Raw genomic sequence first — 19903 nt, 5'->3', positions numbered from 1 at the left:
TAGAAATAATTTACTCAAATGCAGTTTTTAATTTTTGCATCAAGTGGGTAAAGTTGGTAATCATTTTAAGAGCAGAACGGCACAGTCAGCAGGAGAAGCTTTATTTCCAAATGTTCTAAGCAATCAAAACAATGAGTAAAAAAAACACATTTAACAGGGGTGTCTCCAAAGCTGTGTTGTATTCATATGTTGTAGATCATTTTCTATATAATATATCTCTAAGGACAATAACCGTGACAATTAATCATTACCCCAAATTCTATATTCGTCCCATTCCTATGTGTGCATCAATGTTCTCTTCTTGAAAAAGGCCTTCATCCAACTGACGGTAGATAAACGGATAGAGTGAGAAGTGCAGAGGTTTGTGTAGGGATCTATGCTAAAGTGTGTGTGTGTGTGTGCGCGTGTGTGTGTGCGCGTGTGTGTGTGCGTGTGTGTGCATGTGTGTGTAGATCAGATTGGCAGGAACCCTGGCCTGCAGGTCATCTGGGAGGACGAGAAGCAGAGACGACGAGAAAAGAACCAGTCATCTCAGGTCGAGACCCCACAGTCACAGGGTGAGTGAACCAGTCATCTCAGGTCGAGACCCCACAGTCACAGGGTGAGTGAACCAGTCATCTCAGGTCGAGACCCCACAGTCACAGGGTGAGTGAACCAGTCATCTCAGGTCGAGACCTCACAGTCACAGGGTGAGTGATGGACAGAGCTATACCTCCTCACAGCCCAATCCTCCATTAGTTAACACCACAGTCAAACTTCTAGCAGGTCTACATGCTTATTGACTGAATATACACTCAGTGGCCAGTTTATTAGGTACGACCCCATTCATGTAAATGGATAAAAACAACCACCAACATGACCACCATCACTGGACAATTGAGGAGTGGAAAAACATTGCCTGGTCCGACGAATCCCTATTGCAGTTACGTCATACTAATGGCTGAGTCAGGATTTGGCATAAACTGCATGAGTCCATGGCCCCATCCTGCCTGGTGTCAAGGGTACAGACTGGTGCCGGTGGTGTAATGGTGTGGGGAACAATCTTTCCGGGCACACGTTAGGTCCCTGATACCAATTGAGCAATGTTTCCATGCTCCAAAGAATTCCGGCTGTTCTCGAGCCAAAGGGGAGTGTCTGACCCAGTACAACACTGAACAAAAATATAAACGCAACATGCAACAATTTCAAAGATGTTACTGTGTTACAGTTCATATAAGGAAATCCGTCAATGAAAATAAATGCATTCGGCCCTAATCTATGGATTTCACATGACTGGGAATAAAGATATGCATCTGTTGGTCACACACAGTGCCTTGCGAAAGTATTCGGCCCCCTTGAACTTTGCGACCTTTTGCCACATTTCAGGCTTCAAACATAAAGATATAAAACTGTATTTTTTTGTGAAGAATCAACAACAAGTGGGACACAATCATGAAGTGGAACGACATTTATTGGATATTTCAAACTTTTTTAACAAATCAAAAACTGAAAAATTGGGTGTGCAAAATTATTCAGCCCCCTTAAGTTAATACTTAAACTTCTTCACAACAGTATATCGGACCTGCCTGGTGTGTTCCTTGTTCTTCATGAATGCTCTCTGCGCTTTTAACGGATCTCTGAGACTATCACAGTGCAGGTGCATTTATACGGAGACTTGATTACACACAGGTGGATTGTATTTATCATCATTAGTCATTTAGGTCAACATTGGATCATTCAGAGATCCTCACTGAACTTCTGGAGAGAGTTTGCTGCACTGAAAGTAAAGGGGCTGAATAATTTTGCACGTCCAATTTTTCAGTTTTTGATTTGTTAAATTTTTTTGAAATATCCAATAAATGTTGTTCCACTTCATGATTGTGTCCCACTTGTTGTTGATTCTTCACAAAAAACTACAGTTTTATATCTTTATGTTTGAAGCCTGAAACGTGGCAAAAGGTCGAAAAGTTCAAGGGGGCCGAATACTTTCACAAGGCACTGTATCTTTTTTTTATATAAAGGTAGGGGCGTGGATCAGAAAACCAGTCAGCGTCTGGTGTGACCACCATTTGCCTCATGCAGCGTGACACATCTCCTTCCCATAGAGTTGATCAGGCTGTTGCTTGTGGAATGTTGTCACACTCCTCTTCAATGGCTTTGCGAAGTTGCTGGATATTGTCGGGAACTGAAACACACTGTCGTACACGTTGATCCAGAGCATCCCAAACATGCTCAATGGGTGACATATCAGATGAGTATGCAGCCCATGGAAGAACTGAGACATTTTCTGCTTCCAGGAATTGTGTACAGATCCTTGTGACATGCAGCAGTGCACATTATCATGCTGAAACATGAGGTGATGGCAGTGGATGAATGGCACGACAATGGGTCTCAGGATCTCATCACGGTATATTTGTGCGTTCAGGTTGCCATCGATAAAATGCAATTGTGTTCGTTGTCCGTAGCTTATGCCTGCCCATACCATAACCCCACGGCACTCTGTTCACAACGTTGACATCAGCAAACCACTCGCCCAAACCACGCCATATACGCTATCTGCCCTGTACAGATGAAAACCGGGATTCATCTGTGACGAGCACACCTCCCCAGCGTGCCATTGGCCATCAAAGGTGAGCATTTGCCCAATGAAGTTGGTTACGGCGTCAAACTGCAGTCGGGTCAAGACCTTGGTGAGGACGACGAGCACCCAGATGAGCTTTCCTGAGATGGTTTCTGACAGCTTGTGGAGAAATTCTTCGGGTGTGCAAACACAGTTTCATCCGCTATCTGGGTGGCTGGTCTCAGACGATCCCGCAGGTGAAGAAGCTGAATGTGGAAGTCCTGGGCTGGCGTGGTTACACGTGGTCTACGGTCGTGAGGCCGGTTAGACGTACTGCCAACTTCGAAATACCTACTAAACTGGTTACTGTGTATATAGGACTATGCCGCAAAATGTGCCATCGTCTGCTAGTTGGAATATGCTCAATGTGAGCCGAGGTAATAAATAATCTAGTATTGTCTCTGTCAGGAGTCATTCATATCTCTTGAGTCTGACTGCTATCCCATGTGCATCAGACATACATCAAAGTGTAATAATTAAACCACTGCCTGCGTTCCATGCATTTTATACGCATTTTGCTACACCCACAATAAAATCTGCTAAATCTGTGTGTGACCAATAAAATCTGCTAAATCTGTGTATGTGACCAATAAAATTAGATTTGATTTGATGCTCCCCCAGATCGCAGGTTTGTCGCCTCGACGGAGAACGAGAGCATCTTCATGAAGAGATTCAAGGAGATCCTGAAGGAAAATGAGTTTGATGTGTAAGTAAAACCTTTGACCCTCAATCTTGCTGTTTTTTTTTAACGTGGGCTTATCACTTTCCCCGTCTTTAAGGCAACTTGACTATAAGTCATCGATGGGCAGACAGTAGCTCCACATTGCGTGAGTAAATGGCTGTGCTTGGTTTGGAGAGTTGAGAATGGGGGCAGCAGGGCTGGTCTTTCAGAGTAAACAGATGATATCTACCGGCAGAGAGAAATTGGGGTTTGAGAGAATTTACATGTTGTCTTTCTTTATGTTAAAACATCTACTTATTTTCCCAATGCCTTTTTGGTTGTCTACTGTGTATGAGATGGTGACCGCATGTCTCTTCCTGGTTCATCTTCATGGACGGAGATGAGGAGGGAGCAAGGAGGGAGGGTGTTGATTGGGTGACAGTGCTGTCTAGTATATCCCTCTCCCTGCTCCCCCTTTTTTCTGAGCAGAAATCATTTCCTTAGATAAATAAAAGTGCAGTTGGTCCTGTGTGTGCTGTTACATCAGGCCCAGATAAGCTAAGTTGTTACCAATGGGAGGAAAATGAAATGGTTCTATCAAAGGCAGGTATAGGCAAGTATGGGAGCAGTTTGGGCCTTGGCACAGGGACCCGTCTCCTCCCACCTGGCAGAGCTTTGGCTTGGCAGAACTGTGCCCCACACACACACACACACACACACACACACACACACACACACACACACACACACATACAAACACAGCTCACAACTCTCACTGACTGACTGGCGCTCTTTAACATATACAAGTACAGTCTCTCTCTCACGTGCACTATTATTCTACAATGTATAAAGAAAACCCCTTGAATGAGTAGGTGTCCAAACTTTTGACTGGTACTGTATGTATTAGTTCTATTGTTTTACTTTTAGATTTGTGTGTATTGTTGTGAATTGTTAGATATTACTGCGCTGTTGGAGCTAGGAACACAAGCATTTCGCTACACCCGCAATAACATCTGCTAAATATTTGTATGTGACCAATAACATGTATTTTATTTTGAATTGATTTGTGTGTCTCCCTGTCTCTCCGTATCTCTCTATGTCCCTCTGATTGTAACCTCAGACAGGCTGTACTGCAGTAAGAACAGTAGGGCTGAAATGTGTTACGGGCTGAAGGAATCCCCTGACACCTTCTCGGCTCCCCCTGTAGCCACAAAAGTCATTAGTGACGAGACGAATGAACAAAGAGTGAGACAGTCATGCACACACAGGCCCATCTCTGGAGCACATCTGCATTCCTTCATCCACCCCACAACGACAAATTCTGATGTATTTTGTTGCAGAGAAAGGGAAGTGGTGTGTAAAATATTTGGGGGGGGCTAATTCCAACATTGCTTGTTCCACCTTTCTGAGTTCCACCTTGCATGTTTTTCAATAATTAGTTGAGTTGCTAAGCAATGCAAGGGTATAGCACGGAACAGAGCGGATGACGGGCCCTGATAGTCAGAAAGCCTGTAGCCAAGAGGCATTTGGGGTAAATCCCAAAGAACCACTGGCCACTTGCCAGCTTTCCATTCATACCTCCTCCTACACACACACTTGTTTCTCTCACTCTCGTTCTCCCTCTCTCACACACACACTGCAGCCATGCAGTCTGATTAAGACCAGGGATGCTAATAAAACCTGACTTCTGCAGTGCTGTCCCAGGAGCCCTGTCTGTGACTGGTGATAACCTTAGCAGTTACATGCCCACAACAGTCTCCCTTATCTCCCTTTGAACTAATGCCTCTTTTTAAATAGGACTCAGTCTGGGTCAGTGGAGGGCACGGCAGAGGAGCAGGATCCCTTATCTCCCTTTGAACTAATGCCTCTTTTTAAATAGGACTCAGTCTGGGTCAGTGGAGGGCACGGCAGAGGAGCAGGATCCCTTATCTCCCTTTGAACTAATGCCTCTTTTTAAATAGGACTCAGTCTGGGTCAGTGGAGGGCACGGCAGAGGAGCAGGATCCCTTCCCAGCTGAACGGTCTGTATGTCCTGATGTCCTGACCCCAGAGGTGCTGCATTGTTCACCAGCTAACCAGGTGGAGGTTCACAGAGACTCTCAGACAGGTGAGAGCAACAAATCTCCCTATCGACTCTCCACTAGAATGTCTCTTTCTGCCAGAGAAGGTGGATCGACATTAGTCTTAATTCTCCCCAAACTCTCCTACTGTGACTGAATTTCAAGTGTGACACAGTGTTGATCTACATTAGGCTAATCTGCTCGCTCAGTCTGCCAAGTCTCCCGTAGGAACAGTGGACATGCCAGGGAGGCTAGGCATCTGGCACACACAGAGAGCCAGGATGGAGTATGGCTGGGCCTCATGCTGAACCACTCCCTGTGCATGTGTCCCAAATGGCACCCTATTCCCTATATAGTGCACTACTTTTTACCAGGGCAATATGTAGGGAATAGGCTGCCATTTGGGACACACAGGCACTCTTTGTCAGTAATGATAATTTTCCCCATGTCTCGCTCCATCTCACTGTCTCGCTTCCCCCACCCCCACACTTCTCTTCCCCCACCCCCACACTTCTCTTCCCCCACCCCCACACTTCTCTTCCCCCACCCCCACACTTCTCTTCCCCCACCCCCACACTTCTCTTCCCCCACCCCCCCACTTCTCTTCCCCCACCCCCACACTTCTCTTCCCCCACCCCCACACTTCTCTTCCCCCACCCCCACACTTCTCTTCCCTCCACTCAGGCACTAAAAGGAACTGTGGTACAGACCAGGGGGAGGCTGTTGTGGATGAGGAGGCCATTCTGAGTCTGTTGGAAAGCAGCCAGACCTTCCTCCCCCTCTCCCAGAGATCCAGCCACTCCCCCTTACTAGGTAGGAAAACAAACCGCACTGATTACTGTGTTCATTTGGTCTATGGAGAACAGCATATCCAACTGATCTTATGTCCTTTTAATTGAAAAAATCTGTTTTTAATCAACATATTGTTTATATAGCATAGCTCGTGCCAGGAGATTGATCTGACCATATGACCTGACCAGGAAAAGCTCCGGGCTCTAGTTATAACTCCAGCCCATAAGAAAAGCATCTAAGTATGGAGCTGATTGACCTCCGAGGTAATTTCCCTTACCATGCTGTGTTTACTGTGTGCGTGTTGCAGATAGCAGCCAGAACCATGCCATGGTGGACCTGCTGGCAGTCCTGGAGGATGATGGGTACAGAGCAGCCCATATGAGGCAGAACTCCCAGCATTCTCTGCCCGGGGGAGGGAGCGCTCACTACAACAGTGACGAGGAGGAGGAGGGGCCAGAGCTAGAGAGGGAGGAGGCAGAACTCAGTCTGATGATGTCACAGAGATGGGACAGCAACCTTCCAGAACAGTCTTCTAGACAGAGGTGACTCATTTTTGTTTCTTTGCCTTGTTCTTTTTGCTCAATATGAATGAATTATGAGTTTAATAATAACTCATTAAATGAAGAAAACAAATCTAATTACAGCATTCTTTGAAAAAATGCATGTCATCTATCTTGTGCCCCAGTTTTCATGCTTATTTCTTGAAGAGCTGGATTTCTCTTGTCACTAAATTCACATGACGGTAAGCAGTCAACACAGATGTTAGGCAGTCGGATGAAGGTCATCTGCGGTGAGCCGTGACTGAATAGTTTAAGCGACGCCTCATTGTTTAATCAATGTCTCTGTTACCTCCCTCTAGACCTGGTGTGAAGGATGCAGAGGAGAGCTTCAGTGACGAGCCCCAGGAATCCTCCGATGAGGACATGGAAAGGAGAGGGGACAACTCTCTCTCTGCCAATCTGTCCATTTCTCAGCTGGACGGCGCTGCGGACGAGAACAGTGGTGAGTTATAAGAACGTAATGATAATAAACTACATATATCACGTCTAAGATTGTGTCATTGAGGCTTTCCTTTGATTCTTGTCACAGTATTGATATGTTATATCTGCTCTCCATAGATTCATTGTTAACGGACAAAGGCTCCAGGACCCACTCGTCCCTCACTGTCACAGACACGATCCTGGGGAAGAGGAAGCCCTTTCCTGGGGAGACTGTCCACCTGGAACCCCTGTCCTCCACCAAGGTCCTCCTGGAGTGCAAACACCCTGAACATAGGCAGGCCCACTCACAGGACGCAGAGGAACCAGCCAATAAGCACTTCCTCGGCCAGGACAGCCACGAGTGCTCCACGGTGTTCAAGGTGAATAAAGAGAGACCTTACATCCAGCCGGTCAAACACCCCATCCCCTGCAATATCGCCAACCAGGCTGAGGTTTCTCAGATCTGTGTGGACAAAATGGACGTTGTTCGGCCTCTGTACACCTACGAGAAGAAGACGATGGCTCTGGAGGAGTCAGACCTGGACGTCTTTCCATTCAGCAACGGGAAGATCACCCAGAGCAGGAAGAAGTACAGCAGTATGAAGAACGTCGAGAAGAATCGTCTGTCCATCCTGCAGAACCACAGGAGCTTCTCCCTGTGTTACTCTGAGCTGAGGAACTGCCCCAGCACGACAGATCTAGAGCTGTGTCAGAAAGGCTGTAAAAGCCCAATCCTGAGAAACAGTATAACCCCAACTCCCTGCCCCATAGAAGAGGACGAGCTCCTGGCCCCGCTGGAGGGCAGCATGGGCCAGGACAGCGAGGACGGCGACATGGGTGAGCTGAAGATCCGGTACGAGGACTATCAGGAGAACAAGACTGAGAGGACCATAGTAGCCCAGCAGGAGGCACACTATAAGTTTTTCCCCAGTGTTATTCTCTCCAACTGCCTAACCAGGCCAGCTAAGAAGGTAGTGGGCAACAAGCTGACCGATGGCTGTGCTAAGCTAGAGCAGTCAGAGACACGCAGGTCCAGGCTAAAGCTTGGCAAGAGGTCTTTGGCTGCTGCAGCCCAGAAGGCTAATGCGTACGCTGGGGAAACCCCAGCCTCTGACACCCAAGTCAGCTCAGCCTTTATGGCCATCACGCCTACTTGTCCAAAGAGCACGGACACCGAGGAGAAGCCAGTCACAGTGGCAAAGTCAGTCGTAGTGGAGACTGGACCCACAGAACCACTGCCAGAATCCCCTGCCCTGGCCCCTACCCATCTACCAGCCCCTATCGCTTCCCCTGCACCGGCCCCAGTCCCTGCCATTCTGAATGAGGCGTCTGTGGAGGGCAGGTTACTGCTTGAGCTCCCTGCTAAAGTAACCTGCACCAAAGCCTCAGGTCTGCCTGGCAGCAAGTACACCCTGAGGGCAAAACGCAAGATGAGCTACGACAGCAGCGAGGACGGGGAACAGTCGGTATCCTCTCGCATGAAACACCCTCTGGCCCTCCGAGACCACTTCAAAGAAAACTATGTCCTCAGCATGCAGGAACTAAAGTACCAGAAACGACGGAAGATGTACAGAAAGGAGCCAAGGGAGCCGCCCATCATCATCAAATATATAATCATCAACCGGTTCAAAGGTCAAAAGAACATGTTGGTGAAGATGGCCAAGGTGAGTGCTAAGGAGCAGCGGGTGGTGCTGACACCTGACAGAGTGGAGACGTACACAAAAATGTCCCCCATCAAGACCTTCTGGCCTAAGGTTCCACAGTCTTGTGCGGTCAAGTTCCCTCTCAGTGAGCCCAAGGCTAGTAAGAAACAGCCCAAACGAAAGGCCAAGGTCAACACCACCACTAAGAAAACGGTCAATAGCTCACCCAGAGTCCGAGTTAGGCAAGGGGGTGAGAGGCCTAGAAGGACTAGAGGCCTTAGAAAAACCTTGACTCCTTCTCTGCCATGCCCCTGGCCATGTTACTGTGAACTGGCCGATGACCACATCACTGAGTACACTGATGTGATGGTGGAGTTGGGTTATCTATCTGAGAGATCCCTTAGCCCTGTTGATTCAACCCCACCCCGGTGTTGGTCCCCCAGTGACCCCCTTATGGAAGCCATAAGTTCTGATCGGTTGGTGAACCGATTAAATGATCCCTGTCTCACTTCTGTTTGTCAGGAACCCCCCCCAGAGTCGTTAGGCCGAGGCGTGCGGAACCGCAGCCGGAATGCTAAACCTAGAAATGTAACCTCTACCAGCCCAAGAAGACGGATTAAGCTTTCAGAGGAAGTCAAAAAGGAGAGCACAGCGAGAAGGAAAAGTACTATTGGCACTCCAAGGAGGAGAAAGAAAGTTCTAGAAACAGTTGATGGAACTAGTGTGGGTGGTGTCTGTACTACTACCATCACCACAAGAACGAGGAGGCCTCGGAGGAAGAAGCAGGCAGAAGGGCCTGAACAGCCCCCTGTAAGAAGCAGACACTGTGACAGTTCCCAGCACCTCTTCCCAGAGGGTGAGCTGCCTTCTACTGAATCCTCCTCAGAAGACATACCACCCTTTCAGAAGCCAGCAAGCAAAACCAGCCAAATCATTGACGGCTCTAAATCCCTAACCCAGTTCTCGCAGTCTATTGAACCAAAGTCTGAGGACTGTGAAAGCGCCATCATGGAGGTGAACCAAAGCTTTGCTCTTGAATTTGTCCAAATGCAGCCCGACCAACCGCAGGGTTGTGCTGTGAAGGCAGACACTACTGCTGATGAATGCACATCCCAACAGGTTAAATCACCAACCCAGGTGGAGGACAGAAAGGGCACCCCCAAAGCAGAGTCCCCACACTCAGGCCTTCGGAATGGGAAGACCTTACCTGAGGACATCTCTGGCCTGGCTGTTCTGAAGAAGCTCCAGCAGAGAGGTGGGCAGTGCCTTTCCACTACAACACAGCCCCCTGGCTCCACACCAGACCCTGCTGCAGCCAAGCCATCAAGAGCCAGGAGGGCTCCCTCAGCCACCCCACAGAAACCCCGGGCCCCAAGAACTACAACTGCCAAGGAGGGGAAACCCAGAAGCAGGAAGGAGAAGGCGAAGTCTCAGCCAGAGGTACCTGTAAAGCAAAAGCCCCCCATGTCAGATGACGGTCCAGTGTTCCTGTCAGACCCAGGCCTGGACAGCTGTTACTCCATAGAGGACAGCCTGTCCCCAGAGCTCCCACACAACTACAACTTTGACATCAATGCCATCGGTATCGGTAGCCAGGCAGAGTTCTCCAGCCTGTACATGGGCAGCCAGTTTGTTCTGACCGACAAGAACCTGCCTCAGAAGTTCCTGAGTGACATCACCCAGGAGGCGGTACCTGCCTTGGCGCTGAGCTTAGAGACGAGGCCTGAGGTGCTGTTTGGCTCAGGGGAGGAGCTCCAAGAAAGCTTGTCCGGACCTCTGACTCCTGAACTCTTTGACAAGCCAAAAAATGGCGAATTTGTGTCCAATCATCAATCACCTATGGACTCTGAGAGGTTACCAAGGAGCAGAGAGTGGGGAACGTCTCTGGGCAAACTCCACGGCCTCAGCCACTTCCAGGGCTTTCACTGTGAGAGGAAAGAGCTGCTGTTCTCTGCCTTTGACCCCATCTTACCACTGCCTTTGAGCTCTGCGTCTTTCGCAGACAACGAAGGGTTGCAGACTGGAGACCTACTGGAGGGGAATTATGCTTTTACATCGACCACGCCCTGTAGTTCGCCACGCTCCTTTAGCTCTCTATCCCAGGTGAAGGTCATCAGCCAGCTCCTCAGAGGGACAGGGGGGGGAGCCCACATCCTCAAGCCCCTCATGTCCCCTCCCAGTCGGGAAGAGATCCTCACCACCCTCCTGGACCTGGAGATGTCTGAGGCCACCTTCCAGGAGCCGTTCTGCAGCAACCCCTCAGACGCCCCAGGGAAACCCAGGTAAAATCACTAAACTCACAGGATTACTCTAAAAGCACATTATGACAGCTACAGTGAGGGGGGAAAGTATTTGATCCCCTGCTGATTTTGTACGTTTGCCCACTGACAAATAAATTATCAGTCTATAATTTTAATGGTAGGGTTATTTGAACAGTGAGAGACAGAATAACAACAAAAAAATCCAGAAAAACCCATGTCAAAAAATGTTATAAATTGATTTGCAGTTTAATGGGGGAAATAAGTATTTGTCCCCTCAATCAGAAAGATTTCTGGCTCCCAGGTGTCTTTTATACAGGTAACGAGCTGAGATTAGGAGCACACTCTTAAAGGGAGTGCTCCTAATCTCAGTTTGTTATCTGTATAAAAGACACCTGTCCACAGAAGCAATCAATCAATCAGATTCCAAACTCTCCACCATGGCCAAGACCAAAGAGCTCTCCAAGGATGTCAGGGACAAGATTGTAGACCTACACAAGGCTGGAATGGGCTACAAGACCATCGCCAAGCAGCTTGGTGAAAAGGTGACAACAGTTGATGTGATTATTCACAAATGGAAGAAACACAAAATAACTGTCAATCTCCCTCAGCCTGGGGCTCCATGCAAGATCTCACCTCGTGGAGTTGCAATGATCATGAGAACGGTGAGGAATCAGCCCAGAACTACACGGGAGGATCTTGTCAATGATCTCAATACAGCTGAGATCATAGTCACCAAGAAAACAATCGGTAACACACTACGCCGTGAAGGACTGAAATCCTGCAGCGCCCGCAAGGTCCCCTTGCTCAAGAAAGCACATATACACGCCCGTCTGAAGTTTGCCAATAAACATCTGAATGATTCAGAGGACAACTGGGTGAAAGCGTTGTGGTCAGATGAGACCAAAATGGAGCTCTTTGGCATCAACTCAACTCGCCATGTTTGGAGGAGGAGGAATGCTGCCTATGACCCCAAGAACACCACCCCCCCGTCAAACATGGAGGTGGAAACATTATGCTTTGGGGGTGTTTTTCTGCTAAGGGGACAGGACAACTTCACCACATCAAAGGGATGATGGATGGGGCCATGTACCGTCAAATCTTGGGTGAGAACCTCCTTCCCTCAGCCAGGGTATTAAAAATGGGTCGTGGATGGGTATTCCAGCATGACAATGACCCAAAACACATGGCCAAGTTAACAAAGGAGTGGCTCAAGAAGAAGCACATTAAGGTCCTGGAGTGGCCCAGCCAGTCTCCACACCTTAATCCCATAGCAAATCTGTGGAGGAAGCTGAAGGTTTGAGTTGCCAAACGTCAGCCTCGAAACCTTAATGACTTGGAGAAGATCTGCAAAGAGGAGTGAGACAAAATCCCTCCTGAGATGTGTGCAAACCTGGTGGCCAACTACAAGAAACATCTGACCTCTGATTGCCAACAAGGGTTTTGCCACCAAGTACTAAGTCATGTTTTGCAGAGGGGGTCAAATACTTATTTCCCTCATTAAAATGCAAATTAATTTATAACATTTTTGATATGTGCTTTTCTGGATTTTTTTTGTTGTTATTCTGTCTCTCACTGTTCAAATAACCCTACCATTGAAATTATAGATGGATAATTTCTTTGTCAGTGGGCAAATGTACAAAATCAGCAGGGGATCAAATACTTTTTTCCCTCACTGTACCGATGTGAAAATGGCTTTATAAATACATGTGATTGATTTGATTTAAGGGTTGAATGACACACAATAGATATATCTATGATTGGCAATATTATGCCTTATCACAGCCTCATCAATCATTCCATCAATTCCATCATTAATGTCCATTTTCAAATCTCCAGGGAGGTTGGTGGACGTAAGCTGATGGTGGAGACCAAGTTGGCCAAGGAGCTGGCTGAGTTCAACGGGGACCTGTGCCTGGAGGGGCTACAGTTCTGGAAGACAGCCTTCTCTACCATGACCCGGGCCGGCTCCTCTCACACACTGGGAGCAGAGGACAACAGAGACCAGGCCCAGCTCAGCCTCTCTTCAGCCGGGGACCAGAAGGTCATCCTGGTGCCTTGCATGAGTGCCCCCAGGCGAGAACGCGTCCAGCTATGGCTGGAGGCCAGAAAACAGTACGAGCATCTGCAGAGGGGCAGGAGAGACATGGGAGAACTGGAGAGGGGAAGGTTGGAACAGGTAAGAGAAGAGCAGCAAACAGACAGGACTGAACAGCCTGCTCCGTTCCATTGTTCAGCATTGGAGGACGAGGAGAAGCTCTCAGGTATCAGGACTCGGAGGGAGAGGAGGAATGATCTGTCCCTACAGATATCACCTGTTGGAGGGGTGGAAACTCAGGACATTCCCAGAGGAGTGAAGCCTGTACCGGACATTAACATCAGAGACTCTGAGGAGGAGTACTTTGGTAAATCCATCTCTCCACACCTGCTGCCATGGCAGGAGCCCACGCAGCACAGTCCCTCAGGACCAGACGCAGTAGAGGGAGAGAGGAGAGGGTCAGATCGAGGGTTACCCCTGTCCCCCAGGCTCTGCACCTCTCCAGAGAGGAGGGAGGAGAAGCACTTCCTCAGTCCCTCTCCCTTCCCTTCCATGAAGCCCAGGGGGGACGGGGAGTGTACCAGCCCCCAGCTCCACAGCACCCCAGTCCTTAGGCGACACACAGGCAGGGATGAGTCGGAGACTGTGTGCAGCACCCCTGTGACTGAAGGTAAACCCCTTTATTCCCCGGCCGCAGGCTATTAGCAGCTGTCACTCTTCATCCTGACTCAGCCGCCAACGTTAACTCAGATCATGGAAAATTACATTAGCGATAGCATCCGCTATAACCTTTTATTTTACTCCAACTTTCTTTCTTACCTCAGTGGGAAATTGTTATGGCTGCCATAAACAACTACATAATTGACTAATCAAGCATACCAGAATTGTAAATCTGTCGCAATTAGTTTTAATAGGAGGAAACCGTCTGCATGCAGTGGTTTTGTCCTCTGGAATGTCATTATGCGCCGCACCACCCCACCACGATCCTTAATTCATTTTGGGGTTTCTGTTTGGGATATTTCTTCCAGACGCAGAGTCCACGTCTCAGAGACTGCAGCACAGGAGAAGGGAACACACAGACACCCTGAGGAGAGTGCTACTGACCACACAGAGGAAGGTCAGGACAAACGCACAGAATTTAAGCTCCTGTTCATTTAGGTCATTCCCTCCAATGATCATTTGGTGTTTTGTTGATGGTGGTGGAAAAAGCCGTCTCGGGCGCCATTCCAGAATCTCTCATAAGTGTTCAATTGGGTTGAGATCTGGTGACTAAGACCGCCATGGCATCTGGTTTACATCGTTTTCATGCTCATCAAACCATTGACCACTCGTACCCTGTGTATCGGGGCATCGTCATCCTATGGGGGCATAGCCTTGGTAGTCAAAATAATGGCCTGCCCAGTATTTGTATGCAAGACCCTAAGCATCGGGGCTCCCAAGTGGCACATCTCAGTGCAAGAGGCATCACTACAGTCCCTGGTTCGAATCCAGGCAGAATCACATCCGGCCGTGATAGGGCGGCGGCGCACAATTGGCCCAGCATCGTCCAGGTTTGGCCGTGGTGGCCCGTCATTATAAATAAGAATTTGCTCTTAACTGACTTGCCTAGTTAAATAAATGTTAAAGAAATACAAAATAAAAGAATAATGGGACGTTTAGGAACCACATCTATGTGGAAGATCCTGCTTTCAGTATGCTATTTATTTATTTATTTAAAGGGTGGATCAGCTTAATATTGTGGAAAGAATGTTCTTGTCTGCATCATTTCCAATCCCCCATATATTTTTGGGGTAAATATATATATATATAATAAGAATATACCTTTCTTACCACCCTTCCCCCAATTGGAGTAAACCAATAAACACTTAGGCTTCTACCTTCAGTTGATATATCTTATACACATTTTACAGATACAATCTATTTTACAATAGTTATATTTAGTTTGTTAGTCCTTCCTTGTTTAGTCCTTGTTTAGTCCTTCCTCTATTTCTGATGTCCATCCAGTTTCTATTTGTAACTGCTATTTCAAAACATTTCTGAACCTATATACATTTTACAGACCCCGTATGTTTTACATTGGTTATCTTGTTATTAGTCCCACCCTTCAGCTCCATTCAACCCCTCCCATCTATCTCTCAACATCATCCATTTTGGATTTCTATTTGCCATAGATTTTTCAACTGTGCTGTGATTCTTCACAAAATTAGTGAACCTTTCTATTCACAGAGCTTCTACAGATTGTAAATTAAAAATAAACATTTTTGCTAAAATAATTATTATATTATTGATTGATAGATTATGGCTTTTAAAATCACCCAGTAGTGCTATCTGCAGCATTAGTTCTAGGCAAATGCTGCAATTCTTCAGCCATTCCTGGACCTGTGACCGAAAACAAGCTACATATGGACCATACCAAAATAAATGATCTAATGACTCTGCCTCCTCACAGCAGAATCTGCAGAGCTGGGAAGATTTTATCCCCCATAAATATAACATTCTATTGGTTGCAATGATTTTGTATGGCAATTGAAATGGAAAGATTTGAAGTTTTGAATCCGGCGTTGTTTTGCGTATCAGTTCATAAACCATGTGCCATGGAATGGGTACATCCAAAATCTCTTCCCAACTATTTAGCAATTTATATGGCACAGCTGTCAGTTTTTTGGTCCTTAAATGAAATTGATATATGTTTTTATTTATCACACTTTTCTTTAACCATTTATGTTTTTTAATACAGGGCCGACATACAAGTTCCTTACTTTTTTCCCTTCTACTTTTTCCCCTTCTACTTGTTCCCCTTCTACTATTAATTGGTTGTAATTTTGGGTGGAGCAGACATTTCCATATGTCTGTGTTTGCTGCATGTGTGACAACTCCACCAGTCCTATTTATGATATCATTCACTAAAATTACACCTTTTTTAAACATTTCTTCGAAAATTATGTTTTTTTAATCAATGAGTATATTTGAGTTTAACCACAATATTTGTTGTATTATTTGTTCTGTCTTTTCAGGTGGATTAAACTGAAATTGCAACCAACTTTCTAAGGCTTGTTAAAAAATAAAGCTATTTTGAGGATGATTTCCTTTTCAATCAACCGAAAGGGAGCAGGTGTATCTGAATAAAGGGAAAAGGCCTTCCTGAATATAGGATGAGACATTCTTACCAATTGACTAGAGACCCAGTTTTAAGTATAACTTTTGTATGACCGATGCCTTTAGTGAGAGGTCTAATGCTTTAATATTTAATAATTTCTGTCCTCCGAATTCATATTTGTTATATAAATAGGCCCTTTTAATTTTGTCTGGCTTGCCGGTCCAAATAAAATGGAACATTTTTTGTTCATATAATTTAAAAAGCAGGTCACTAGGTGTAGGCAAAACCATGAGCAAATAGATCAACTGTGATATGACTAAAGAGTTAATCAGAGTGATTTTTCCACAGATTGACAGGTATTTTCCTTTCCATGGTAGCAAGATCTTATCTATTTTTGCTAATTTTCTATTTTTTTTATTGGAGTGAGATCTTTGTATCCCTAATTTACTCAAGTGTTTGCATTATTTTTTGTCAGTTACCTGTGTTGGCCTCAATATACCTGGATGAGCAATGTACAGTTTTAGAATATTGATGAACAGCATCAATCAAGTAAATGGCCCAAAACAAATGTCAGATTTCACGTAATTAAAACAATATCCGTAAAGGGCTTTTAGCATTCACTTGATCCGCCCTGATCCGCTGTTCTCTTTTTAATGTGATGTGAATAAGCTTTCCCCCTCTCCCCCGTCCCCAGAACCAGTTTGCTGCTTTGAACGCTCCAAAGAAAGACAACTCTCAGATCGAGGGCCCCAGCATCAGCAATTCATACGGATTCAAAGTTAGCTTGCAGAACCTCCAGGACGCTAAAGCCCTGCATGAGGTGAGACACACACACACACACACACACACACAGACACACACACACACACACACACACACACACACACACACACAGACACACAGAGATTGACTGACTGACAGACACACACACACACACTTCCCACTGACTTAGCTGTTTTCTCACTGACAAACACACACACAATGTAGTTGTAAGGAAGGAATGTGACATCTTGCTTGTCTTTCATCTGTAGGTGCAGCACCTGACGTTGATGAGCATGGAGCTTCACGTGCGGACCCGGCGGGACCTGGAACCCGACCCCGAGTTCGACCCCATATGTGCCTTATTCTACTGCTTCAGCTCTGACGCACCTTTACCTGACTCAGACAAGACCCAGCTGACTGGGGCCATCATGGTCGACATGGACTGCCAGAAGAGTGGCCAAGGTGATGGGTCACGCACTCTGTCCCTCCTGCCAAGCTGTGGATGGACCACACTTAACTGACCTTCAAGTATTGTGTTCGTGGTCATTGTGCTTAGATTTGAAAGGACCGTGTAAGGACTGTGTATGCCCAAATGATGGGCAACATATCTGATGTGATTGGTCAAAATACCAATTAGTGGCAAAAAAAGATCCGAATTGGACTGCCTGTGTAAATGCAGCCTGTATGTTTGTGATGTACATTTGAAGTTGGAAGTTTACATACACTTAGGTTGAAGTCATTAAAACTCGTTTCTCAACCTCTCCACAAATTTCTTGTCAACAAACTATAGTTTTGGCAAGTCTGTTAGGACATCTACTTTGTGCATGACAAGTAATTGTTTCCAACAATTGTTTACAGAAAGATTATTTCACTTATAATTCACTGTATTACAATTATAGTTGGTCAGATGTTTACATACACTAAGTTGACTGTGTGTTTAAACAGCTTAGAAAATTCCAGAAAATGGTGTCATGGCTTTAGAAGCTTCTGATAGGCTAATTGACATCATTTGAGTCAATTGGAGGTGTGCCTGTGGATGTATTTCACAAAGCTTACCTTCAAACTTCGTGCCTCTTTGCTTGACATCATGGGAAATCAAAAGAAATCAGTCAAGACCTCAGAAAAAAACTGTAGACCTCCACAAGTCTGGTTCATCCTTGGGAGCAATTTCCAAACGCCTGAAGGTACCATGTTCATATGTACAAACAATAGTACGCAAGTATAAACACCATGGGACCACGCAGCCATCATACCGCTCAGGAAGGAGACGCATTCTGTCTCCTAGAGATGAACGTACTTTGGTGTGAAAAGTGAAAATCAATCCCAGAACAACAGTAAAGGATCTTGTGAAGATGCTGGAGGAAACCGGTACAAAAGTATCTATATCGACATAACCTGAACGGCTGCTCAGCAAGGAAGAAGCCACTGCTTGTAACTGCACATGGGGACAAAGATCATACTTTTTGGAGAAATGTCCTCTGGTCTGATGAAACAAAAATGGAACTGTTTGGCCATAATGACCATTGTTATGTTTGTAGGAAAACGGGGAGGCTTGCAAGCCGAAGAATACCATCCCAACGTGAAGCACAGGGGTGGCAGCATCATGTTGTGGGGTGCTTTGCTACAGGAGGAACTGGTGTACGTCACAAAGCAGATGGCATCATGAGGTAGGAAAATTATGTGGATATATTGAAACAACATCTCAAGACATCAGTTGAAGTTTGGTCGCAAATGGATCATCCAAATGGACAATGACCCCAAGCATACTTTCAAAGTTGTGGCAAAATGGCTTAAGGACAACAAAGTATTGGAGTGGCCATCACAAAGCCCTGACCTCAATCCAAGAGAAAATGTGTGGGCAGAACTGAAAAAGGGTGTGCGTGCAAGGAGGCCTACAAACCTGACTGTTACACCAGATCTGTCAGGAGGAATGGGACAAAATTGACCCAACTTATTGTGGGAAGCTTGTGGAAGGCTACCCGAAACATTTGACCCAATTTAAAGGCATGGAATGTGATGAAAGAAATGAAAGCTGAAATATATAATTCTCTCTACTATTATTTTCTGACATTTCACATTCTTAAAATAAAGTGGTGATCTTAATGGCCGAAGACAGGGATTTTTTACTATGATTAAATGTCAGGAATTGTGAAAAACTGAGTTTAAATGTATTTGGCTAAGGAGTATGTAAACTTCCGACTTCAACTGTACCTCCATCTGTGTGTGTGCCCTCCCAGGTGTCAGAGGAACAGCACCCCTGCTGGTAAGATCAGGTGTCTCAGGACTGAAGGTCACCTACGCTGTGAATGAGAAGCAGATGTTCCAGGAAGTTGTCACTGTCATAAGAAGGTACAGTAAAGCACTCGCCAGCTTCTGGTCCTAAAGAGCTGATATTAGTTGGTTCGTTGGCCATCCCTAAGGGGGAAATGAATGAATGGGGTTTTGGGATGAACGGCGAAAATAAGTTATGAGGTTAACATAGTCCTAGTAGCTCTTAAAAATGTTGTTTTATGCAATATCAGTCAGCTTGTTCTGATTTATATAAATGCTTTGAAATTCACAAAAAGTGTCGTTAGCTGATGAAGATTATCTCATAGAACAAAATGTATAAGATCTCCTAAGCCTGTGTTTATACCACAGACCTTATGTGAAGGTTGACCATGTGGTTGGATTTTAACAGCGAGGAGGCATACGATGAAGATCTGTTTTTCTTGCCAGAGGGAGGCTATTTATTTGCAAGTGGGTATAGCCGGCGAACTGTACAATTTTTTTTTTTAAACAGGACGATGAACAAAAGGTAGGCTCTAACCAAAGATAACCCGGGCTTCAACCATGCCTGTAAACCCGGCCGCATGCCGACCTGTTATCTGTCTCTCTTTCAAATAAAGAAATTACATGCTTCTTGTTGCAATACCCATTACCCAGAATGCATCACAAACCCTACCAATTACCTAATTTACAATCAACTTCAGTAAAGTTATGAAAAAGGTACAGTATACAAAAACATTCAGTT

At 45.9% G+C, this 19903-nt stretch overlaps 1 protein-coding gene across 1 annotated transcript in view; it reads left to right on the top strand.

The window, feature by feature from the left end:
• Positions 1–19903, top strand: part of LOC135506046 (DNA polymerase zeta catalytic subunit-like) — a 148579-nt gene that overhangs the window by 72389 nt on the left and 56287 nt on the right. The window contains exons 7-18 of the mRNA XM_064925413.1: positions 453–557; positions 3221–3305; positions 5222–5367; positions 6005–6133; positions 6420–6654; positions 6972–7114; positions 7231–11017; positions 12833–13701; positions 14060–14148; positions 16823–16948; positions 17160–17352; positions 19128–19239. Coding sequence (XP_064781485.1) covers positions 453–557; positions 3221–3305; positions 5222–5367; positions 6005–6133; positions 6420–6654; positions 6972–7114; positions 7231–11017; positions 12833–13701; positions 14060–14148; positions 16823–16948; positions 17160–17352; positions 19128–19239 — 6019 coding nt within the window. The remainder of the gene's footprint in view (positions 1–452; positions 558–3220; positions 3306–5221; positions 5368–6004; positions 6134–6419; positions 6655–6971; positions 7115–7230; positions 11018–12832; positions 13702–14059; positions 14149–16822; positions 16949–17159; positions 17353–19127; positions 19240–19903) is intronic.

Source organism: Oncorhynchus masou, chromosome 19, assembly GCF_036934945.1.
Source record: "Oncorhynchus masou masou isolate Uvic2021 chromosome 19, UVic_Omas_1.1, whole genome shotgun sequence".
Lineage (NCBI taxonomy): Eukaryota > Metazoa > Chordata > Actinopteri > Salmoniformes > Salmonidae > Oncorhynchus > Oncorhynchus masou.
The sequence above is the reverse complement of the archived record's forward strand: the minus strand, read 5'-3'. Positions and strand labels throughout refer to the sequence as shown.